A 26,476-nucleotide genomic window follows, 5' to 3' on the forward strand; every position below is an offset into this window, starting at 1 on the left:
CCTGGTGGTCTAATTTTTCTTTCCTCTTCAAAATCATATTTTTTGCATTTACTATCCAATAAAAGTCACATATTTTTAACTACACAGGACTATACAATTTATTTGGAGATAACCAAATATACGCATTGGGTTCAAAACCAAATCAGGATGGCTGTGGCAGAACCCTTGCGTTTTAAACCATTTAATCCCCACAGTGATGCTATTAAGTAAGGGCTCTTACTAACCCCACTTTACAGATGAATTCAGGAACTTTAAGTGGTTAAGCTGACACCCCTAGTAATTAGCAAAGCTGTTAATCAACCTTGTTCTATATTGACTCATGCCCTCCCTTGGATTTATCATTAATAAAACTTAATCCTGAACACAGAATGCTAACATTATTTTAAATTTGACATCCTAAAAAGTTAGTAGCTCAGTCATGTCTGACTCTCTGCAACCAAGGGCCTACCCAAGCAAGAATAGTAGAGTAGCTAGCCATTCTCTTCTCCAGGCAATCTTCCTGACCCAGGGAAGGAAGCTGGGTCTCCCTCATTGCAGGCCGATTCTCTACCATCCGAAATGAAAAAAAAAAAAAAAAACACACACACACACACACAAAACAAATACGTTTTTAGTGATATTCCAGCAAATATTATAGAAAAATAAGTTACTTTAAATTCATCTAGTTTGAAACCTATTTCTCTGTAGCATCCCAGTAGTCTTCCTTCTAGTGATAGAAACTACTCCACTGGCCCCCACCTCCCCTTCCCCACTTCCTCTCCAGGCAGCTAGAGACTACATTTATTACCTCCTTCCTGACTGGTTAAAAGGGAGACATTAGAGATGCTGAACGTACAGACAGACCTGAACAACACTCTAGGGGATGGAAGAATAAATAGCTCAGCTAATATCCTAACTCGACAGGTACCCTACAAGACAACTAGCAGGTTTTTTGAGTCTTCTCTAGGCCAAATAGACACTTTCTTCACTATTTATTTAGTGAAACGGTTTCTAGATCCTTCATCTTAGTTCCCTGACCAGTGACCAGGGATTGAAACCTGGGCAGTGAAAGCACTAATTCCTAACCACGACTGCCAGAGAATGCCCTCCTTTATCTTAATTGATGCTCTTTTAGACAACAACCTGAATAATCCTTTAAGAGAGTTATCTTTTAATAACAGATCTTGTGGGTAATTCCTTGACAGTCCAGTTTTAGGGTTCCATACTTCCACATCAGGGTTTATGGGTTTGATTCCCTGGTGGGGGAACAGATCCCATAAGTTGCACAGTGCGGCCAGAAAACAGAAAACAAACAACAAAACACAAATCTTGGGTCATGACATTCCCCAGCTTAAAACATCCCAGTGACTTCCCCTGTACTTCGTATGAAAGCACACTCCTTACTTGGTCATTTACCAAGTGTGAAGAACAATGAAATAGTTGGTGAATAACATTTATTTACTCAAGGAGATGCAAGGGAATTTCCTGGTGGTCCAGTGGTTAGGACTCTTAAGCCTCCACCTCTAGTTGATCTCTGGTTGGGGGACTAAGCTCCATCAAGCTGCAGAGTGCAGTTAAAAAAGGGGGGGGGGGGAAGTGTGAGAAATTGAACTGTGATATCTGTAATACATGCTAAAAGAAGACCTAAATAATTGGAAAGATATTTCATATTCATAGAATGGATACTTAACGTTGTTAATCGTGGGAATGTGAATGCGTGTAGTCACTGTGAAAACAAGTTCGCAATTCCTCAACAAGTTAAGCATAGAATTTACCAGATAACCCAGAATCGCACTACTAGGTATAATCTAAGAGAATTGAAAACAGGAGTTTAAACAAACACTCTATATGAATGTTCACAGCGGCATTATTCATAGTAGCCCCAAAGTGGAGGCAACCCCAAAGATCAACTGACAAATGGATAAACAAAATATGGTATTATTCATATAAAGTAATCGTTTTAGCTATAAAATGAAGTACTAAGGCACGCTACAAGAGGAACCTTGGACACCATACAGTAATCACACAAAAAGCCTGTATAATTTTTTTTTTTTAATTGTAATGGGTCTTACTTCTGGCGTGTAAGCTCTATTTCTCTCACCTGGGATCGAACCCCGGGACCCCAGCATGGGTAGCTTGGAATGTTAGCCACTGAAACACCAGGCAAGTCCCAGTATAATTCTATTAACAGGAAATGTCTAGGACACGCTAATCCATAGAAAGAAAGCTGATTAGTAGTTGCCTGGAGCTGGAGAGCGCCGGGATTAAGGAGGAACTGCGTAATGGGTGGGAGTTCTTTTCAAGGGTTGGACGCATGGTGGTTGCACAGCTTTATGTAAATGCTAAAAGCCTCTGAATTGTACAATAAAATACTTAAACGATGGGATTATATGTTAAGTGAATTTCATCTCAATTTTTTCAAAAAGTTAGGAAGATGTCACTGGATATAGTCATTCTCCCACGTACCTGAACTACAAAAAAAAAACAAAAAACCAAAATGGCGGCGAGCTCATGGATCACATGACTCCCGATTCTTTCCTTCCCACACTCGGCGAAGCCTCTTCCTTTGAGCTTGCGCAGAGATACAGACAGTCGGCTCATTGTTATACAAGTGGCAAGGTAACCCGTCTTAGGCAAGCTCCGATTCCAGTTGCGTAGTGAAAGGGGTGAGCGCATTGACGGCTACCTCGGGAGCGCGCACGTATAACGTAAGCCCGTGTGCGCCGTTCCTCAGAGAGATTGGGGAGGGGGCAGAGGCGCGGAGGCAGACGGGGAGGTTGACGCATGCGCTTAAGTCTGATGGGTTTGAAATGGCTTCGGTGTTAACTGGGATCGGATTCAGGTGAAGGTTTGATCCTCGCGGTTGGAGCGGCAGGCGGCCGAGCCGGGGTTCCTAACGTCCTGTTGGATCCTCCGAAGCGCCGGGAGCGGCCGTTTTGGTAGCACGGCGTCCGTAGGCTGGCGACGGTGGGGCTCTCGTGGGACTGGGACGGGAGAGACACAGTCCCTTTTGTGCGGGTCGGAGCAGGCCCGGCGCGGCCGGCCCCTCCCCCACCGCCTCGGGTTTTTTGTCGTTTTTTTTTTTCTTCCGGCGGCCCCTCCGGTGCCCCCGGCAACCCTCGGCCTCGGCCTCTGCCTGGCAGGCTCGAAGGGGCTGCGGGCCGCTGTCTCTCGCTCTCCAGCCGGTGAGGCTTTAGCCTCCTGGCTTCGCGTCGGAGCCTTGCCCGGCGGCACGGGTTTTGGGAAGTGGAGGCTTCTCTGTACCGCTGGGGGCTTATGTGTACCGGAGCTCTCGGTATTCCCTTCTTTGCATTTCGCCCAGTCTCCGGGACGGAGGATTCCCTCTCCCTTGGTCTGCGGCCCGCGAGGAGCTGGGGCTGGAGGAAGATGGATGGCACAGCTCTGGCCCCTCCGAGGTGTGGGGGGGAAGGGAGTGCGCGGGCTGAGATCTTCGCTTCTTCTGGCTGGATTTGAGGGGGGAGGGGTCTTCGGGATGGTTCTTTAAGGGGCATCCGTTGTTTCAACGGTCTTTCTCCTCGAGGAAGGGGAGAGAAGAGGAGCCCCCAGTTTTTTCCCTAGTCTGGAAAGTAAGGAAATGTTCGTTATTTAAATGATGCTCTTGAATACCTTTCTTCGATGTCTCGTCCCAATTTCCGTTATTGGTTTTTCCACTTTTAGCCCCCAGCCCATTGCCAAAAGAAACAAGCAGGCTATTTTTCTGTTGAATGTAAAGCTGTGTATTTTTTATTGCTAAGAATTGGGTAAGAAAACGGCAGATGGTCTTCTGTTTAAATGTGACAGTTTGTAGTCGATGAGGGAAGTGCGTTTCTTGTAAGTCGACCTCTAATGTCATGTATTGAAATTGGCTACTTTCGTGAACTAATTTGATGTAAAATGTTTTTGCTGCATATCGGACATTCACGTGCCCCTTGTTATTTATAGTTGGTCTACGAAGATGTCCTTGACAAATTAAGCATTTCTTTAAAATAAGACTTTTGTGATGGTTGTAGTTTGGTTGAACTTTAAACTGTGGATCCTTTCTTAATAGATCGCTGCTGTAGAAGACTAACAAGCGAAGGTCCCCCCCTCCCCTTTTGTCATGGCTCAGTTTGGAGGACAGAAGAATCCGCCATGGGCTACTCAGTTTACAGCCACTGCGGTATCTCAGCCAGGTCAGGCTTCCTCTGAACACATGTGCTATAGATGCCGGATTTGGGATATGTTTTAACTGTGTGCATTAATCTATGCATAATATTGTTAATATAACTTTGCAAATGATGTATCTTTTAAGATTATCTGTGAATCTTCTTTCAAAAATTCATAGACCAGCTAGCGAAATACCTGCTTTACACAGCAGTTTGGACAGTTATATGTAGTCTTTTAAACGTTAAATTGGTTTAGTTATGTTAGAGGTTAGCAGCCACTCATTCATCCTAGTTTACCTCATTTGGCATGTTAAGGTGTCAGTATTCATAAGTTATATTTAAAATTAAGTGTATTCATACTTTATGAAAAATTATAAGACTGGTTTTCAGGTATTTGAATTTTAAGTGAAAAAACCAACTCTAAAGAATTTATGAAGCAAAGGAAAAGAATAAATAGATGTAAAGGAAAAAAGCAAGCATTTACGTATTCAAAATAAAGCCTATGAAATGTCATTTTCAAAATAAGTAACAAAATATGTCATTAAAAGTGTTTATTTCAGCGTTTCTTCCTAGTGTTTTTGGGAGGACTTATTTCGCCATTTTTTGACTTATGGTTGAGTCTTCAGTTTACAAAATGAAATTTTGAGTTTCTCTGAGTACCCAGAAAAGTTGCAGCTTATTCTGTTAATTTGACTATATTTTATTTATGATATACTTGATACTAGTTTTTGCTGCATTTTACTTAAATTTGTTATTTGAGGTCAGTTGCAGAGACACTGTGATCTTCTAACTTTGATGTTCTAAATTGGATCGACATGATTATCTTGCTATGTAGGTGACCTTTCTCTTTAAGGAAATGAATATATTAGAGTTTTTATTTTAATTACTTTTGATTTGAAATGTTAAAGGAGCAACAGTTGATTTGAGGGATTAAATGAGCAACTGAATATAATGTGAAATAATAGTTATAATTGGCATCCAAGTGTTTCTTCTCTGTGTTAAATAGTGGGGAACCTGATAATGACTTAATTTTGATAAAACAGGAATTATTACCAAATACTGTGTGTCCAGAAACAAGTGATGTGTACTGGTATTTTGGTAAAGAACATGTTTACCTGATTCCTGTGTACAATTGGCTTTAATTTCTTATCTGTATTGTTCCTATAGAATAGCTGTTATGGTGAATTTCTGTTGTCTATAGTTCTTAACATCTATATTGTAATTACTTAAATATGCGCTGTGCTTTTGTTTTTATTTTGAAACTGAGCAAAGGAGACACTATAAAGGTTTTAAAACTTGTCAAAGTCAGTAGTAATTATAGACCTCCTTTTCCATATTTGACAGTAGAGATTCCAAATGTAAATAATGGGATTTGTGTAAACAGTTTGTGCCTAAGAAATTATGGATTTTTCTGGGACCTGTCATTAATCACAGTTTTTCAAAGTCTGATATTTTATTGATGCATCATGATTTCAGTAACTAATTAGGCAAGTATTTCGTTAGCATCTATGTTTAGTTTTCCTACAAAAATCCTGGAGTAGGTTCTCTAGTGAGTGTTTTTATTAAATGTTTTTATTAAACTATTGAAATTTTTATATTCTGTAGTTGGTAAAGAATCTTGTCTGCAATGCAGGAGACCCCAGTTCGATTCCTGGGTTGGGAAGATCCCCTGGAGAAGGGATAGGCTACCTACTCCAGCATTCTTGGCCTTCCCTTGTGGCTCAATTGTAAAGAATCCACCTGCAATGTGGGAGACCTGGGTTCGATCTGGGTTGGGAAGATCCCCTGGAGAAGGGAAAAGCTACCCACTCCAGCATTCTGGCCTGGAGAATTCCATGGAGAGTCCATGAGGTTGCAAAGAATTGGACACAACTGAGTGACTTTCACTTTCATATTTTGAGCTGTTTCCTGAAAGCTTGATATTTTCTAGCCTTCATTTCAAGCCTTTGTGACTAATCATTATCTTATTAGAATTGATTCTCAGAGCCAAGCTAATTTGTCAAAGTTGAATTTTTTTCAACTATAAGGCAATTATGGTTTGTTTTATTTACACCTAATTTCAATGGAGAATTTCAGCCAAGTGTATATATATATATATAAGGCTTTATATTTTCTCCTGTAAGCTTCAAATGCAATTTGATAAAAAACAATTTCAGCAGAGAGGGCATCAGAAGAGCTTAATCAGGATAGTAGTGTAGGTGCCTGTTGTATTCCAGTTAAAAAAAAAAAGCATGCATTCAAATATGCCAGATATATTAGTATCAGAGGTCAATGTCAATCAAATGGTGGTCACACAACAGAAAAAGGTTAACTGAAAATTCAATTCAAATGAAAATATTTTGATCTTTGTGCCTGTGTATCTGACTCATTTTCTCCTGAAAGCAATATAAAAAAATTACTGCTATTTTATTTTAGTATATGACAAGGTTATGTTCAGTTAATGGCTTTGCTATTCCATTTTCTAGCAAGATTGTCTTGCATTTGTACTTAACTCTGGAATCAGCTAACAGTGATTTGAACATTTCAGTGCATTCACACAGATGACATTGCTAAGTCACTTGAGTCGTGTCCAACTCTGTGTGACCCCATAGACGGCAGCCCACCAGGCTTCCCCATCCCTGGGATTCTCCAGGCAAGAACACTGGAGTGGGTTGCCATTTCCTTCTCCATGCATGAAAGTGAAAAGTGAAAGTGAAGTTGCTCAGTCATGTTCGACCCTCAGCGACCCCATGGACTGCAGCCTTCCAGTCTCCTCCATCCATGGGATTTTCCAGGCAAGAGTACTGGAGTGGGGTGCCATTGCCTTCTCCGACAGATGACATATGTAAGATTAAAAACTTCAGTAAAAGTATGTACACTAGCACTTAATTGCTAAAATCTGTCATAAAGTTGAAGCTCAGTATTTGAATTATTTCTGATTAATTTTGATGCTGTTTTTCAATTGTGTCTGTGCTATTCGCTCAGTCGTGTATGACTGTTTGCAATCCCATGTACTGTAGCCCACTCCTCTGTCCATGAGATTTCCTAGGCAAGAATACTGGGGTGGATTGCCATTCCCTTCTCCTGTGGATCTTCCTAACTCTAGGATTGAACCCCAGTCTCCTGCATTGCAGGCAGATTCTTTACCATCTGAGCCACCTGGGAAGCTGTTCAGTTAAGGAGTTAATAATTTCAAGTGTGTCATCTTTAATTTTCTTTTCCTTTACTCCCCATATTCAAACATATATCACACTTTGACTTCTCCTTTGAAATGCCTCAAATGTATTCCTCTCTTTTACTTTTAGGCTCTCTGTACTTCACATTTGGATGACTGCATCCATAACTGCTGTCTCGTGCTTGCATAAGCTATGCCAAGGTCTCTCACCTAACTTCCAGGCTCTTCCATACCCTTCCCAAAACTTCATACCCTGATCTGTGATGTGGGCTTCCCAGGCGGCACTAGTGATAAAGCACCTGCCTGCCAATAGAGCAGACGTAAGAGATGCAGGTTCCATCCCTGGGTTGGGAAGATCCCCTGAAGAAGGAAATGGCTATCCACTCCAGTATTCTTGCCTGGAGAATCTCATGGACGGAACACTCTGGAGGGCCCCAGTTCATAGGGTCTCAAAGAGTCAGACTGAGTGACTAAGCACATGATTTACCATAACATTCACTTAAGTCAGGATGCTCTTTTCCCCATCTGTCATTTGGTCATACTCTATATTTATTATTCTTCATTAAGTTCTAACTGCTTTAATTTGCTTTCCTCTTTTACTAGATATGATACTTAACTATTTCCCCCCTACCTCCAGTGTATCTGTCAGATGTGATAATTATTCCTAAAGCATGATTTCTATCTAAATTACAGAATGGGCCCTGAACTAGATTCTGTCTCAACATCTTTCTCTAACAGATAAAGAATTTGAGGCCCAGAAAAGTGATGAAGTTTATCAAGAGAAAGTCACAGAAGAGTCTGTTGTTAGGACCTCAGAATGTGGTTCATTGCTTCTTCCATTATTCTGTTCTTTTCAGTTCAGTTCAGTTGCTCAGTCATGTCCGACTCTTTGCGACCCCATGAACCACAGCATGCCAGGCTTCCCTATCCATCACCAACTCCCGGAGTCCACCCAAACCCATGTCCATTGAGTCGGTGATGACATCCAACCATCTCATCGTCTGTTGTCCCCTTCTCCTCTTGCCCTCAGTCTTTCCCAGCATCAGGGTCTTTTCAAATGAATCAGCTCATTTCCAGCCTCGTTTCTAAATTTCCTATTCTGAAATACTTGATTTTTAATATTTACCCTTGTCTTTAAAATTTACCCTATTTTTCCATTTCGTAGTTGAAGTGCTGTGTTACATATTCAGTGACAGTTATAACTGGGACCAGAGCTTTTAGGTTTGAAAGTTAAACAATTTCTGTTGTGTAAAGGGACATTGAGGGGGATAGCTGGTAAGTCACTGATTGAATCTTTAAATATCCCTTAGATAAATTATAGTGATATAGGAGTATCTTCAGTATATTTGACTCAAAGTATTTGCATGTGTATATGTATGATTGCAACAGTATTAAGATGTTTGGGTGGATTTAGCCAATTCCAGGACATATTTTCTCACCCATTTCTTTGACCATGTGTAAGGTGATGACATTCTGGCTATAGACAAAGAAATGAACTAGTTCAGGAGTTAAAGTCATGGTGATTATGTGATGCTCTAACAAGTGAAGTAATACAGTTGTTTTGAATGTGACTGCATTTAAACATTTTTTATACAAACTATTTATTTATGGTGTGCCACATAGCTTGTGGGTCTTAGTTCCCCAACCTGGGATTGAACCCATGCATTGGAATCATGAGTCTTGACCATTGGACCCCCAGGAAGTCCCCTCTATACAAATTTTATGAAGATCACACTCCATTTAAAGTTACTTTAAAATACTGACTTTGTTTCTTGTGCTGTAGTGTGTTACCTTACACCCAGTGGTTGTATCTCCCACTCCCTACCCTGTCTTGCCCCTCCCTCCCTCTCCTCAGAACTAGATACTAGTCTCTGTATCTGTGACTCTGCTTTTTTGTTACATTCACTAGTTTGTTTTATTTTTGAGATTCCACATATATATGATACACAGTATTTTTTCTTCTGCCTTTTTTTCACTTAGCATAATACCTTTCAAGTCTGTCCATATTGCTGAAATGCTAAGATTTGGGGTTTTTTTTATGGCCAGGTAATATTCTATTGTGTATATATATGTACCACACATCTTTATCCGTTCATCTGTTAATAAACACTTACGATGTTGTTATAAATATGACCTCATTTTTTCTTCCTTTTTAATCTGGCCCATTGGTTGTCTTAAAATCCCCATCTCTTGAGTCAGGAGCTCACATTGTTAAATTGCAAGATTCATGGTCTTTTTCAAACAAATAATGGCTGATGTGCTATGTATACTTACGTTAGTTATCTCTTGATAGAGTTGGATATATCCAACTCATTTGGTAGAAATTGAAGATTGAAGGAATTCCCTGGCTGTCCAGTGGTTAGAACTCAGTGATTTCACTCCCTGGTTTGATCCCTGACTGGGGAACTAAGATTCTACAAGCCAGCATGCCTTCCCCTCACCCCCTGAAAAAAAGGGAAGACTGCTGTTGGTGTGGGCTAGCCCTTTTTAAACACTGCTAATGCTATGTAATAGGAAATTGTCTCTAAAACATTGTTCTAAGATAAAAAAAAATGTACATAAACTCTTAGGCTCATTAGTATGTTTTTTTTCCTTCATCTCTGAGCATGACTTGTACTCTCATCCAGTGAGTATTTTTATTAACATACTATAAGCTACACACCAGTGAGTACTCCATCCTTCTATCCTAAATTGAGTAGGCAACTCATGTTTATGCATTAGTGACTGCTTGAACTATTTGTTTTATGATCTGGGAAATAATTTTGGTCTCTTACAGCTGAAAATGTTTCGGAAGTGACTTTGAAAGTTTGAGTACTAACTTTGGGTAATAGAAAACTCTTTGAAAGGAATGGAGTTGAAAACTAAATTTCAGAGTCATTCAAGGATGGACATGTGACATTGCAGATAGTGTCTTTAACTTCCTGAGAGGGTTGTTCTGTGATGATGGATACATTATATGTCTTCATTATCTAATATGGTGGCCACTAACCACATGTAGCTGTTGAGCCCTTGCTCCTTGAAATGTGGGTAATGTGACTGAGAGACTGAATTTCTCATTTTGTTTAATTTTCCCTAATTTAAATTGAAATATACATGTATGGCTGGTGGCTGCTTATTGAAAATGTGATTAGTATAGAAGATTACAACATTTAGAATATATTATATTTAAAATACTATTTTATGCCTCAGTTTTTAAAATATGCTCATGGCTTATTTATAACTGGAAGTTTGTACCTTTCACTGTCTTAATTTCTTATTCTTAATGCCTTCTAATTCTTAAAAGATAATGAAGAGGGGGAAAAAGGTAATGAATATTTCCAGTTACTTGCTTATGTTATGGGCTTAGAATAGAGTCTCAGAAGCAACAGCAATACATCGACCAGTGAGTATCTGTGCATGGAGGCATCAAAAAGGCTTGTGATTTCTGTGAGGATCACTTCTTAGGAAGGATGTTGAGTTGAAGATGACATTTAGCAGAGTTGTTCACATGATTTAAAATTTGGGTTTATATTGTTTTAGTAAATGCACAAGTTATAAGGAGAATCTTCCATGTCTTCTCCCACATTGCTTTTTCTCTCCATAAGGTCGTAAGATCGCTTTTGAACATATATTGATATATGGTAATTTCAAAGGATAAAGCATTGCTTGACCAGTGCCTTAAATAATTTTGCAGAAGGTGAAAGAAAATGAAGTTTCTTGGATCAGTTTGAAGTTTTTTTGTTTGTTTCTTTAATGCAATTTATTAAGGTTTTTTTTTTTTTTTTTGCCTAAGGTTACTCCAAATTATTTTTTTAATTGACATATAGTTAATATACAGTGTTGTGTTTGTTTCAGATGTATAGCAAAGTGATTCCATTATGTGTATATGTGTATATTCACATATGAAGTTTTGAACTTTACTATTTTGGAAGGGTGACTCATCTTAGTAAAAATAGGTATAAAGATAATAAAAATTTTTTAATTTGTGAGTTTCATAAGATAAAGGGACAGCAAACAGGACAGGTTTCTCTTGTGTGTTTTAATGGTGTGTTCCCAGGTATTCAATATATGATAACTACTGGTATGTCATAAAATGAATACTTCCATCATACGAAACTGGTTTTACATTAAAAAATATATATATATTTTACATTTGTCCTTGTTATTAACCTCTGGTAACCTTCGGTCATTTAGGGCTTATTTCATAGGTCTATGGAAGTATTGATACATGGTTATAAGTGTATCTGTTTCAGATGTATCATGAGACCTTCAACAGTCATTTTGAATCAGGTGCAGATAAATGAACAGACTGTTCCAATGTGGATAATTGGAAAAAATCTCCAACTGATAAGTGTTAGGCCACTTATGGAGAGAGAAAGATTAAGTCAGAGATTCATACCTTTGTTCTTTGCAAGCTGTAGAATTATCATGCAGAATATTGATTTTACTCAATTCAGAAGAGTAGCGAATGCTGTATACAAAAAATATTCAAGGATAGCTTCTTAGATCTAGCTACAAAAGAGAGGAGGATTAATAAATTTTAATGAAATGTACTTTATTGAGCTTAAAATCTCAAACAATTTTAAAAAGAGCAATATTATATAGACATATAAAAGCCACAGCCTATGCACAATGATTTCACAAAGTTTGAATTAACTAGCTAGTAGTGTGCAGCAACTACTAGAATGTAAATTTCCTTCCCATAAATTTCTCCTAGCATTTGAGCCTTTTGGTACCTGTCAGTCTGCATTGTAGTTTCTAATTCATCACATTGACTGTCAACAGTGGAAAAGAGATTACGGATATCAGCTATCATCCCACCTACTTAATGCTGGGCTGCTATATGTTGTCAGAGTCTAGAACACCTAGAAAAGCTGTAGGAAAAAGCTGTTTGTGAGATACTGGCTGTGAGCCCTTTTACTGTGACAGTTATTGATACTTGCCAGTGTTCTGGACATTGGTACTAGCCGAGTGAAACAGTAAATCAGAGGTCAGAGCTCACGTAGGGGAAGGAGATGCAGGCATGATTTGAATCACAAGAGGTTACTTTTGTCAAATACAGAACATCAAATTGAATTTTTAATTTTTCCTTTGTTCTCTACCTGTCTTGTGTTTACATGAGAATTTTGCTTCTGTTATCCTAGAAAAGTGGTTCTTAAGCTTATTGGGGTTTCTTACCCTTTTGAAAATCTGATTAAAACTTTACACTTTCTTATCTGTACTTTTATGTACAGTTCCAGAAGTTAACAGGATCTACTGGTTAGAACCTGTGCTGTAGTTTTGTACGTTTCTTTCCATTCTCAGTGCAGTTAACCTCATTTTGAATTTGCATTGGTGTTAAGACATTCCCCACTTCTCTTTATTTTGTTAGTCTTGGTTTCTCCTTTTTACCCATTTATGGCATCTGACTTATCTTAAAAACAAAGAGAATAAAATATTAATGTTGTGAGGGTTTAGGATTGTGTATTCACGGCATGCAGTAGGTTTTTTCCCCCACCTTAGAATCTTTTTTTTCTCCCTTCATTCTTTTTTAATTTTTAAAAAGCATGTTTTATCAGGGAGTAATGTGTAATTTATATGAATTCCAAACATGATTACTGGGATTTGCTTGTTTTTGCCTCACTTTGTTGTTGGTTTGCTTTATTTTTAAGAATTAATCTGGTCACTTTAAACAAGATTGATGATGAGCTTCACAGGTCTAAAGATTCTCTGGTAGATTCTAGACTAGGTGCTTTGGTTAATTCATAAATGGTCTCTGTTCTGTACCTGTAAGACACAGTATTGTTCTTTCTGTACAGTTATTAACTAATAGCTGTTGAGCAGCATTTTTTTTCAGGTTACTCTAAGATACAAGCAAGATGCTTTGGAAAAGGGAGTGTTACATGAGCAAATACTGTTTTATGGTGACCTCTTTTGAGATTCACGGTGCTTAGTGGCATATTAAATGTTCTGAGGATTCTTGCAGTAAAAACATGTACTTAATTTGCTGTTGCATTAACTTTTAAAACCTTGGACCCCTTTTTTCCAAACTTAATGTCCTGGGGAGCAAGTCATCATTCTAGGAGATAAAGTTTTGGGAAGGGCAGTGCTAGACTGCAGTTTAGCTTTGTGTTTAAACTGTTCCTATCATCTGTTTGCTAGTTTTACAGTTTTTTAATACAGAGTTGAAGTATAAGAAATACATGAAAACATCCTTGATAGTAGGATGTTTTAAGGGTGGATCACTTCCAGCAACACTGTCCTTAATGTATGATTCTAATCTGTTTGAGGGTAAAACAATACATTCTAGATGAGTAAAATAAGATAATATATTTTTTGCTCTTCCTGAAAATATTTCTTGAGGGTATTTTAGCCTCTTGGTCTAGCTGAGGTTGGTTGGGTTCATTCTGTAGTTTAATTTTATAGATTAAGGTTTTCTTGTATTTATCATGACTTGAACAAATATTTAAAGCCATTGGAATCTGAGGTGAGGCATTACTGAAATTTTTCTTTAGTTTTTTTTTTTTTTTTTTCCTTCACTAAGCAGTGGCAGACTGTAATGCATAACTAAGCACTCATTGAAAATTCCTGGAAAGGATTCAAATAATCTTGATTTTTTTTTTTCCCTCCCCCCCCTTAATCTCATTTTAGCTGCATTGGGTGTTCAGCAGCCATCTCTCCTTGGAGCATCTCCTACCATTTATACACAGCAAACTGCCTTGGCAGCAGCAGGCCTTACTACACAAACCCCAGCAAACTATCAGTTAACTCAAACTGCAGCGTTGCAGCAACAAGCCGCAGCTGCAGCAGCTGCGTTGCAACAGGTGAATGTTCAGGTTTTAAAATGTGACATAGAAAACTTTCAAATCTGAGTAGCCAAGGGTAGGTACTTGTACATTTTAAGGAATGAGTAATTGTGGAGTTACATTATGCTTATTTTTTTCTGATGATAAGAATTATTTATGCCCAGGACATAACAGAAGTGTAGCTGCAGAGTCAAAATTCTAAAGTCCTTATAGCTTAGTTATTTGAATAAAATTTCATTCTTGATGAATCTGAAAGTATAAATAATCACTTTTGTTTATTTTAGATGAAGTGTAGCTGTTTAGAAAATTCCTTTTTAGTGTAATGCTGGTTATGTATTTGAATGTATATGTGTGTATATTGCTTTTTGAGAATGACTAAAACTAATATCCATTTTTTTCTTTAAAAAATCTTTTTTCCAGCAATATTCACAACCTCAGCAGGCCTTGTATAGTGTGCAACAACAGGTTAGTTTATATTTCCCATGTTAAAAACTGATTTTTAAAAAGTCATTTGTTCCAACTAAACTTATACAGATTTTAGTTCTCCTCAGTAACCTTAATGTGTGATTTGAATTCTTCTGGAGTGGAAGAAATGTGGTAGGTATAAAGAAATGTCTCCAAGGGAGAGGAAGCTAGGAGAGAGGTCCTGAAAACTCAAATCCTAAACCAGCAGCCAGTCTTTGTCACATGTTTTTATGAAAGCATGTAGAAGATAATCTGCAAAGAATCACTCTGAATGAATCTTTGGCCCAGTACTCCTGTTTGAAGCCTTCAGGCCTGTGTCCTGTACTAGACTACAGGTCAAAATGAAAAGCTCCTTTTTCCCATTTGAAGCCTAAACCCTAGACAGACCATTGACTTTCAGCCTTTATTTATTTAAAGCAATGGAGCCCTACTCCCCCCCGCCCCCCCAATCAAATTGTATATTGAAATCCAGTATGTAAAATATAAAAATAGTGTTGGAAATGGGAGGAAGCGTCCCGTTGTAGTTCCCCTATTCCCAGGTCACAGTTGAACAATTTGAAAGCACCTTACTTGGACTAAAGTTTCTTTGGCTCCTTTTCCCCAAGCTTATACTCTAATCATCATCTTCAAGGGTTATTATATCTCTGATGGTAAGAAAAACAGAACCCAAGGAGAAACATGTCAAGCAAAGTAGAAAGTCTGCCTTTACACTTACTTTAGTAGTTAGGAAATACTTTATCAAAGCCTGTGTGTTGTTTTGAACCACATCAAAATGGCAATACTCAAATGTTTTTGCCCTAAAAACTGCCATTACTTATCCATTCTTAACTTTCAGGAAAAGAAATTTGATGGATTTAACATTTATACTGTTTTGAGTTAAAATGTCATATAGATTGTTTTATCCTAGCTTTTTAAGTCTAGTAAGGATTTATTAGGAAGATTATTAGTCACAGTGAATAAAAAGTCATGAATAGAAGAACTGAGATCTTCAGATTCTACCATTGGGCTTAAAACACTAGTTAGAAGCTAATAAACATTAATGTTGTCCCAGGAGAAATCTTACTTAAGCCCAAATCTTACCCTGCTCAGTATATCCACAGCTCAGAAATGATGCCCATGCCTTCCTCAGACTGCTTGCCTAATCAATAGGAAAAAAGACCTTTTCCTCAAGTTATTAAGCATCATCAGGAGATGCCTGCTCTTCTAGCTATATACTCTTTAGTACTGTTGGGGCACTAGAGCATGATAAGAAAACTCCAGGCTGGGCAGCTTAAGAATGTTGAAACGTGACAGGGAGAAGGAGCACCAAGGATAAGTATTTCTTTGGAGACCCTCCTGATGGTGAATAAAAAACACAGTGCTGAAACTTCATAAAGTTACTTTTCTTCCACAGAAGAAAAATTTAAAATTTCTCCCTTCCTACCAATTCCTTTTGCTTTCTGGTAATGTTCTGTTTTGTTATTGCCATCAAAACTCTATGTCAGAATGTGTGGTCTTTATCTTTGGCAAATCTGACTGTGAAGAAGTGCTTCTCATTTTATGGAGTTTTATATATATATTAATTAGACATCTAGCAAGTAATATTTTTGATATAGATAGCATACTGATGATATTGAATGATTTCTGTAGCATGGTAATTAATGTGGGACAGAACCGGAGGTTTCCCCCACTAGGGACTTGTGGGTTTTTTTCTGGATGTTATTCCTATGAAATAGCAAAAATAATGTCTTGATCCTTATTGAATGAGTTATATTTAAGGTCTTCTGCAGTTGTTACAAATACTTGTAGGAAACCTCAACCTGATGACTTCTGTTACTTTTTATCTGTTTCTTAGTTAGAAATAAAGTAATCATTTAATAGAAATTTTTCCTTTTGTAAAGCATCCGTGAAACAGCAATTCCAATTGATCCTTATCTTTTTTCTTTCCTGTTTTTGTTTGGTTTTTGTTTTATTTTTAGTTACAGCAACCTCAGCAGACCCTTTTAACACAGGTTAGTTTGGCATTACTTTATTTCTTTTGAATATCTGAATGCAGAGTAGACTAAAGTTTTATTCCTATTCTGGGTTTTCTTTCAGCGTTTAAAAATGAATATTTGTTGGAGTCATAATAGATTAGCAAAATAATGTTGAATAAAGCATTGTTTTGCTTTTTCTTTTATGCTATTTGATTGCTGATCCTACTGTGATCTAGTTTGAATAAATATGAGGCCTTATTTTAAATTTAATACTAATTTTTTGGCTTTTACATTTTCTTTGTAGCTTAAATTATTTTTAGGGATTTTTTTTTGTATATGTTATATCTTCATTTGACTTTATTATAGGAAAGTTATTGTAATGCATTATCAACTTAATTTTCAGCAGCATTAAAAATTTTGTTAACTTTAGATACATAATGCTACTTTAGGCTTTGTGGACCACTTACAGTCTATGTTGCATATTTTTTTCCCTTTTATATAATTCTTTAAAAGTGCAAAAACCAGGAATTCCCTTTGTCCAGTTAGGTTAGGACTCCATGCTTTCACTGTTGAGAGCTTAGGTTTTGATCCGTGTTCGAGGAACTACAATCCTACAAACTGCATGGCACAGTTTTGAAAGAAATAAAAAACGTAAAAACCATCTTTGGCTAGTAAGTTGTATAAAAATCATAAGCTGTGGGCTGGATTTGGCCCTTGAATTTTGGTTCAGTGGCCCCTGGTGTACGCAGCTGTTAAGAAAGCAGAACCTGTAATAATAACTGAGGACAGTGATTGCCCCATGGATAGGGAACTAGATGGCAAAGGAGCAGAGAAAGTTTTTACTCTGTAACCTTTTGTACCTTTCACAATGTTGAATCTGTTACTTTTAAAAAAGTACATTTCGGTTGAGAAATCAGCCTCATTTTGTTTTTATTAAGAAGCTAAAATGGGGACTTCCTTGGTGGTCCAGTAGTTAAGTTGAGCTTCTACTTCAGAGGTTACGAGTTTGATATCTGGTCTGGGAACTAAGATCCCACATGCCCTGCAGTGCAGTCAGAAAAAGGAAAAACACAGCTAAAATTGATTAACACGTATATCCTATTTTCAGTCTTCAATAGTAGGATTTCCAGACTAAATAGAGAAGGTGTAAAAGTCAGCCTCTTAGAATGCTGTGCTTACTTGCTCAGTTGTGTGACTCTTTGTGACCCCAGGGACTGTAGCCCACCAGTCTCCTCTGTCCGTGGGGATTCTCGAGGCAAGGATACTGGAGTAGGTTGCCATACCCTTCTCCGGGGAATCTTCCCAACCCAGGGATCGAACCCAGGTCTCCAGCATTGCAGGCAGACTCTTTACCGTTTGAGCCACCAGGGAAGCCTTTTCTTAGAAGAGCATTTTCCAAAGTGTACCCGTATTTTTTTTTTTTTCCCTGTATATAATTCTTTAAAGGTGCAAAAACCAGGAATTCCCTTTGTCCAGTGGTTAGGACTCTGTGCTCTCACTGTTGAGAGCTCAGGTTTTGATCCTTGTTCAAGGAACTACAATCACACAAACTGCATGGCACAGTTTTGAAAGAAAAAAAAATGTCTTAGGATGTTAAAGAAATGTCATGAGAATTTCGTGGCTGTAGTTTTAAGAGATGCTGAGTTCCTTTACTAATTATAGAACTGGACTCACCTTTTATTTTTTCAATTGTAGAACGTCGAGACTTGCTTTATTGGGAAAGTGTAAAATGAATTATGGAATTTTAGTCGAATCATGATTATTCCTTTCTTTTTAATGATTTTATTTCTGTTTATATACAGAAATTTTAATAATATGTTGTTATTCATGCTTGATTATGCCAGAAAAGACCAGTGAAACTGTTACCTTTTCCCTCAAGTTTTATTGAGTTATAATTGATGTATGATATTGTATTAGTGTAAGGTGTACAGCGTTATTTAATATCATATATATGTAAAGTGAGATGGTCTTCACAATCAGTTAACATGTATCACCTCACATAAGTGAATTTTTCTTTTTCTTGTGATGAGAACTTTCAAAATCTACTCTCTTAACAAGTTTCAAATGTATGATACAGTATTGTTAACCATAGTTATTACCATTCTGTACATCTCCAGAACTTATGTTTAACTGGAAGGTTGTACTTATTGATCACTACCAGTCGTTTGCCCCAGCAGACTCGCCTCTGGCAGCTACCAGTCTGTTTTCTGTTTTTATGAGTTCTTTGGTTTTTCTAGATTCCATGTATAAAAGTGAGATCATACATAATTGTATCTCTCTCTCTGCCTCATTTCACTTATCTAGGACTTTACTGAGTCTTTGTTGTGCTATTATGGATTTTGAATTTCTAAGACAGAGCTAGAATAAGCAGTGTTTTTTAAAACTCATTACACTATGGTGGCTTTTTTCCCCTGAAACTTCCCTGTAAAAGCATTCATCTGAGGGAACTTAATCATGAAATTGATTAAAAAAAATTTTTTTTTCAGACTTGAGTTGCATCTTCAAGGCGTACCTACGTATTAAATTGTTTTTAGAATTTTGAGTTAGTTTTAAGTAGTCAGTTTTTATTTCTAGACTACTTGTAATCCTTACCTTAATTTGATGTTGATTTTGTTTTATAGCCAGCTGTTGGACTGCCTACAAGCCTTAGCTTGTCAACTCCTCAACCTGCAGCTCAGATAACTGTATCATATCCAACACCAAGGTCCAGTCAGCAACAAACACAACCTCAGAAACAGCGTGTTTTTACAGGGGCTGTCACAAAACTACACGATACATTTGGATTTGTGGATGAAGATGTATTCTTTCAGCTTAGGTAAACTTAATTAGTTGTTGGCAGATGGCTGCTTGTATTTAGCGTTAAGTATTTTGATAAGACACCTACTTAGCTGAGGCATGGAATTGTGGTTTAGCTATAGTTTTCTGCTTTAATAATTCAACCTGTACCTGTGACGTTTTTTGATGGAGAATGTGATGAAAGATCTCTTTTGATTATTGAATGCTCTAGTCATTATGAATTCTTTATACATGTTTTATAGGGGTGAGTTTACATTTCTAGTTATTAATGAACAGACTTACAGTAAGGTTTAAGATTAAAATAATCATATACTTTTTAAAATTTAATCTTCTGTTTGATATACCTAATGATAATACATATGTAAAATGTTGTAGCTTCCCTGGTGGCTCAGACAGTAAAGCGTCTGCCTGCAATGCAGGAGACCCAGGTTCAATCCCTGGGTTGGGAAGATCCCCTGGAGAAGAAAATGGCAACCTACTCCAGTATTCTTGCCTGAAAAATCCCATTGGATGGAGGAGCCTCGTGGGCTACAGTCCATGGGGTTGCAAAGAGTCGGATATGACTGAGCAACTTCACTTTCACTTTACTTAGTTGAAAAAAAAATAGGATTAAATGATTGATAAACTAATGGATTTGAATTATTATTCTGTTCATGTAGTGGTGGTTGCAGGAAATATGTATTTCCTTTGATATTTCAAATTACTTCTAATGAACTTCCTTAGAAGTGCTTTGAAATATTAAATTTAATTACTATGTAAGATTTTTCTGTTTAAGTGGGTCTCCTGTTTTCTATATTTTTCTGCTTAAGTCTCAGAGGTGTATCTACTTTTTAAAAGAGATTTTCAGGCTTCCTATTTCTGGTGTACTTCACAGTGTTTAGTATTAACATATAAATCTTTTTTGGAAGAATTTCTTCTAATAGTGTTTGTATTTAACTTAATTTTTTTTTCAGTGCTGTCAAAGGGAAAACCCCCCAAGTGGGTGACAGAGTATTGGTTGAAGCTACATATAATCCCAATATGCCTTTTAAATGGAATGCACAAAGAATTCAAACACTACCAAATCAGGTATATAAAATAGTATTCTAAAAACTTGGTTATTGAGTCTTCCAATTAACAAAGATTTTTCTTTTTTTTTAAAATGTTATTTCTTTTTGTTAAGAATCAGTCCCAAACTCAACCTTTACTGAAGACTCCTCCTGCTGTACTTCAGCCAATTGCACCACAGACAACATTTGGTGTTCAGGCTCAGCCCCAGCCCCAGTCACTGCTGCAGGCACAGATTTCAGCGGCTTCCATTACACCACTATTGCAGACTCAGCCGCAGCCTTTATTACAGCAACCACAGCAGAAAGGTATTACAGACTAAAACCTAGCTGTTCAGTTATTAAAATAATGAGACTATGCTACTAATGACAAAAAAAAGCAGGGACTAGTAGAATACCTAAAAATAAAGTTAAATATCTTTTGTGGAGAATTTCTACTTGTATAGCGATCAGGAAGTGTTTTTATAGAGGAAAATGTATCGAGAGTTCTTACAAACATGACATTGTATATGTATGTAGAGTCTGGTTACAGCACCTCACTCATTGAACAATAGTGCATCAAATAAATGGACTGTTTTAAATTTCTGAAGCAAATTGATAATTTGTAACTCTGTATACAGTTTTCTTGGAAATGGCAACCCACTCCAGTGTTCTTGCCTGGAGAATCCCAGGGATGGGGGAGCCTGGTGGGCTGCCATCTCTGGGGTCGCACAGAGTCGGACACGACTGAAGCGACTTGGCAGCAGCAGCAGTAGCATCCAGTTTTCTTACCCCAAAATACTAAAAATGATAGTCTTAACTTTTGCAGAAGTCTACTTAATTGGTATTTTTTAAAAATGTAATTGTGGCATTTTCTGTTTTGTAAATTAGCACAAACATAACATTTATAAAACTGATTGCAGTTAATTAATTACTATTAAATAAACACCCATGTAATCATTACTTGGGTAAAAAAGTACATTATTAGTTAACTCCTTTTCTTTTTTAAGTTTTACTCTTAAGTATGTATGCTCATAATACACTTCAGCCTTGCATGTTTTTGAATTTTACATATGTGATTCTGTCTATATAATCTTTTTTATAAGAATTTTGTTCATTATATTTTAAAGTTTTTCATACTTTGTTTCATGTGGCTCTAATTTCTTTGTTTTCATTATTGGATAATGTTCCATTGTATGAATATTGTACCATTTATGTTTTTCTTTGGTAAATGTACTGTTTCTAGTTTTTGTTTTCTGAAAACATTGCAGTGAATGTTCATGATGTAGGCATTTTGACATTTCACCCATTAACGTAAGTGTGCCTTTCCTTAAAGAGAATCTTTTCCTATTATTACCACAATCTATTGTCACTTCTAAAAAAAGCATTTAAATACTTTATTTATATTTAGACACCCCCAGTTGTCTCCCAGATATCTTTTAAAAAGGTTGTTTTTTGTTTCCTGAACGAAAAGGCAGTCAAGTTTCATGTGTTGTATCTGGTTATGTTACTTTGGGCTTCCCAGGTGGCTCAGTAATTAAAGAATCCTGCAGTGCAGGAGACAGCGGGTTCAGTCCCTGAATCAGGAAGATTCTCTAGAGAAGGAAATGGCAACCCACTCCAGTATTCTTGCCTAGAAAATCCCATGGATAAGGGAGCCTGGCAGGCTATAATCCATGGGGTTGCAAAAGAGTAACTAAACAGTAGCAACAACAGTGTTCCTTTAGTATTTTTATTCCAAAATAATTTTCCATTTTTTCTTTCTTCCTTTATAGCATTGACTTTAAAATACGGGTCTAGTTGACTTGTAAATTCTGTTACAATGTTTTATTCTGGATTGTGTGGATTCCTTGTGGTATTTTTACCTTGTTCCTCTTTCTGCCATATAAACTATAAAGTAAAAGTTAAGTCTAAAGGCTTTTGGCACATTTTAGGTGATGTTTTCTAATTCGTACTGCATCATACTAGGAGGCACATGTTGTTAGATTCTTCCAGTATTATAGGTGGTGGATTACTTGGTCAAAGTGATGGTCATAGATCTCTTTTTATAAAGGTTTTTCTCTGTGTTGAAAATGTCTGGATGATACTCTGGTGCTGCGAGAATGTCTTGTGTAGCCAACAACAAGGGTTTGTTGTTTTTTAATGTCTTTGATTTAATATCTGTAGGTCAGAGATCGGCACATTGTAGCCCTATGATTTGGTCTGTGGCCTGGTTTTGTATGGTCCTTGAGCTGAAAATGGTTTTTACACTTTTAAATGATAGGTTAAAAATATATAAATGTGCAAATCACCCCTGGCATTTACCATTTATGGGTCACAAAACCTAAAAGCCAAATTTTTCTATATAAAATTTAACCCAGTGATGCTTTTAAACTTCATTTAAATAAGTTAAAATATATTTTTCTGTATCTTTTAAAGCTGGTTTATTGCAGCCTCCTGTTCGTATAGTTTCACAGCCACAACCAGCACGAAGGTTAGATCCACCATCCAGATTTTCAGGAAGAAATGACAGAGGGGATCAAGTGCCCAACAGAAAAGATGACCGAAGGTATGTTTTTAGAAGTATACTTTTGATAGTGGTGATGGTTGTACAGTGTGAATGAATGCACTTAATGCCACTGAACTGTAAACCTCAAAATGATTAAAATAGATTATTGTGTGTATTTTACCACAGTGTTCAAGAAGTTATTTAAAAATGTACACCGTGAAATGTTGCTTATATTTATATATATGCTTATACATATTAAATTTACTTCATTAAAGAACTCTTTGATAATGCTAGAAAAAGTAATTTTAGAAAAATTTGCTTTAAGTCGTGAAAGAGAAAGAGAAAGACGTAGATCCAGAGAAAGATCTCCTCAGAGAAAACGTTCCCGCGAGAGATCTCCTCGGAGAGAGAGAGAACGGTCACCTCGGAGAGTCCGACGTGTTGTCCCACGTTACACAGTTCAGTTTTCAAAGTTTTCTTTAGATTGGTAAGTTCTTTTTTTCCCCATTGTTTTCTTAAATTACTAATTTTGTACTTTTTGTAATTCGGAGGAATGTGTTACATTTAGAGAATTTTTTTTCTGTATAATTTTGATTTCATAACATTTAGTTCTTAGTTATATAAGAGCAGAAAAGCAATTTGAATTAGCATTTATGTTCTTTGCAAGATTGCATTGTTTTCATACACTCATTATAGGTACTGGCTATTGAAAAAGGCAGCCCCTCTGTAATGAAGTTGTTCCTTAAAAGTAAAATTATTTAAGATTCTAGTTTATTGATGACTTAATTAAGGTCATGCATAGTTCATTGTGTATGATGAAGTAATGATACAGTACTGACCAGTTACTTCAAGTTCTCTGTGGTTGTGCAGTATAATAGAAACATAGTTCTGTGTATGTACTTAACAGACATATAACATAGACACATATGTGTGTATACATATATATGTATTTTAGCTTTTGAAATCAGAAGTAACTGGAAGGTTAGCAAGAATTTTTAACCTTCACTTGTGAAATGGAAATTATATTAACTATTCAGAACTAATTGTGAGGTTGGGCTGATTTCATATAAGTAAAGCACTTAATCCATTGTATGGCAGTTGTAGATAGTGATGGCTGGGATGTGGTGGCCAACTAGGTGATAGGTGCAAAATTGTAATTCATAGAGAGGCAAATTGAGAAATGACTAATCTACTCTAAAGGAAAGGAAGAATCCTCTAAAAGCCTTGGAACTGATAGTTGTGTATAAGATAAATTAACAGGTGGTAAAAGCAAATTTACAATAAAATAAGAGAAATGAATCAGTGAAAGTGTTTAAAACTGTTTGACATAAGAACAAATAACTATGTAGTTCAGTGTCTTGAGAGGGTATTGCTACATTCGACAAAGTGTTCATAATAGTGACCTACAAAAATTAAAATTTCTACTTATTCAGTTTTATATTGAGTAAACCAGGGTAGTGTTTAAGCTACTCCATGCCCCCAAAGTCTTGCTTGATGACTTTGCTTAGTTGTTAGGTAGATGTTGTTCATTTACTTTTGCATGTGGTAAAATCAGTAACGATTCTTAATTTTATTAGTTTTCTTGTTACTCCTGTTTACTTGTATATTTAAAAAATATGTCTGCATATTTCAGAGGAATTCATTTGAAACAAAACCACATGTCCAGATTAACTAGAGCAGCTCTGCTTTTAAACTCATCTGTTCCTAGTCTCAATTGCTATTCTGGGAGGAATTGATACTTAGGATGTAATTGAGCAGCTGTCTTTATCCTTCCAAGTTAAATCTTCATGGTATCACTTCCTCACTTTGAAGTAAATTCCCAAATATCAGAGGAACACATTACAAATAAAAGTTATTTTAGAGTTGCCATATTTCTTCTCATCGGTAGTTATGGAAATCAAGATTTTCTTCTAGTAATGTGATTATAATAGGGGATATATGCCAAGAAGTGGTGATGTTTCATTCATTTATAGATTTTATTCCTGTGGGATAAAACATGACTTCAGAGATTCTAGTGATGGAAAACTAAAACTATTACAGTTTTTGTTTGTAACACTTCTTTTAAAAAACAATAACAACACTCAAATAACCACATTTTTTATATTTTGACAGTAAAATTTTATCCAAATATGTCAACAACTGTAATAACAAGCTTATAATTCTATATTTTAGGTTTCAAATGAAAAGACATCCCTGTGGATACATAGAGCTCACATTTTGTACTTTCTGTTTTTTAAAAGGACAGTGTAGTTAATCTTATCTTACACACTATTGGTATTTTCCACTTTTCATTATGTTTTTAACATATTTCTCAGCCTTTTTACTAGATTGATTTACTTTTGAGTGTTTCTCCTTTAAATGTTCTGTTTCATAGGAAAAAGGAAATCATCCTTTAAAAATAAATATAGTATGTTACATTTAAAAGACAAGAAACATATCCTCTCTTTACATAATAAATCAGGTATGGATCTTAATCATTAAATAGAGAGGTATAGAGATGCGAAGAAATACAGGTTTTATTTTTTTCTATACTGTATAAGCCTGATGGAGGAGCTGTCATACTCATTGGTGCTATTCTTATCCCTTCTTTGTATTCATTCTGTATGAACTATAATTTTCTCAAAAATACAGCTTCAACTGAAGCAGAATTGATTTTGTTCAGATCTGTTCTGGAACTTGGTTTGAAGTTATTTCAAAGGGTCTTCTCTAAGTGAATTTTAAGCTATACACAAATAATAAAGAAGGTAACACGTAGGTGCTATTTATTCAAAACTGTAAATAAACGTATTTGAAAATGACATTTTCATATGCTTCTATGTAAATGTAAAGCTCATTAATAGTTGACTATTCATTTTCAACTGGCTTTTAACTGTCAAATTATGTATTTATAGCTTTAGAATTGAGTGAATCTTTGCATAATCTTTGGTGTTAAAGGCACTTTATTCACTACTTATGTCTGTTTTTCAGTCCTAGTTGTGACATGATGGAACTAAGGCGCCGTTATCAGAATTTATATATACCTAGTGACTTTTTTGATGCTCAGTTTACATGGGTGGATGCTTTCCCTTTGTCAAGACCATTTCAGCTGGGAAATTACTGCAATTTCTATGTAATGCACAGAGAAGTAGAGTCCTTAGAAAAAAATATGGCCATTCTTGATCCACCAGATGCTGATCATTTATACAGTGCAAAGGTTTGTATTCTGTGATACACAGCTAAAATTTCTGAGCAGTTATTTGTATTAAGAGTGTATGTGAAGTTAATCTTCAGAAAGTATTATGTTTTAAGACCTGAAAGCCTGTGTTTTCTTCTTGTCTGCCTGATTCTGTTTGGTTGTTAAAATAATTTAACCTCTTTTTTGCTTTAATTCTTGAGCTGTAAAACTGTGATATTGCGTCAACATTTTGAACCTTATAAAATGTGAAGATGAAGTTCATTTTATTGAGCTTTTTGAAATGTTCTATGGCTTCTGATAGATCCAGATAAAATGTTTTGTTGGGTAAATGCACCATATTTTAGTCTTTGGGATAACATTGAGTGTATTGCTTATGGTCAGTAGTTTTCTGCTATTTGATAAACATAGATCAAAACGCCTTTTCCTCCAAAGTTACCTATATAATTATAAGGTATCCAATACCATTTCTGCTGTAGCATTTTCCATTTTTACAAAAAAAAAAAAACTTCAGCTAAATGTTATGGAAGGAT

At 36.4% G+C, this 26,476-nt stretch overlaps 1 protein-coding gene across 7 annotated transcripts in view; it reads left to right on the forward strand.

The window, feature by feature from the left end:
• Positions 1-2,559: 2,559 nt before the first annotated feature.
• Positions 2,560-26,476, forward strand: part of CCAR1 (cell division cycle and apoptosis regulator 1) — a 46,737-nt gene continuing 22,820 nt past the window's right edge. Inside the window, exons 1-11 of one of the 7 annotated variants that reach the window (XM_025284636.3) lie at positions 2,560-2,687; positions 4,028-4,151; positions 13,888-14,060; positions 14,463-14,507; positions 16,466-16,498; positions 19,084-19,277; positions 20,212-20,326; positions 20,421-20,613; positions 22,702-22,831; positions 23,097-23,258; positions 25,739-25,964. In XM_025284636.3, the coding sequence (XP_025140421.1) occupies positions 4,079-4,151; positions 13,888-14,060; positions 14,463-14,507; positions 16,466-16,498; positions 19,084-19,277; positions 20,212-20,326; positions 20,421-20,613; positions 22,702-22,831; positions 23,097-23,258; positions 25,739-25,964 (1,344 nt within the window). In that variant the 5' untranslated portion in view covers positions 2,560-2,687; positions 4,028-4,078. The other 6 variants (XM_025284634.3, XM_025284633.3, XM_025284632.3 and 3 more) reach the window with 6 other exon arrangements.

This window comes from Bubalus bubalis, chromosome 4 (assembly GCF_019923935.1).
Source record: "Bubalus bubalis isolate 160015118507 breed Murrah chromosome 4, NDDB_SH_1, whole genome shotgun sequence".
NCBI lineage: Eukaryota > Metazoa > Chordata > Mammalia > Artiodactyla > Bovidae > Bubalus > Bubalus bubalis.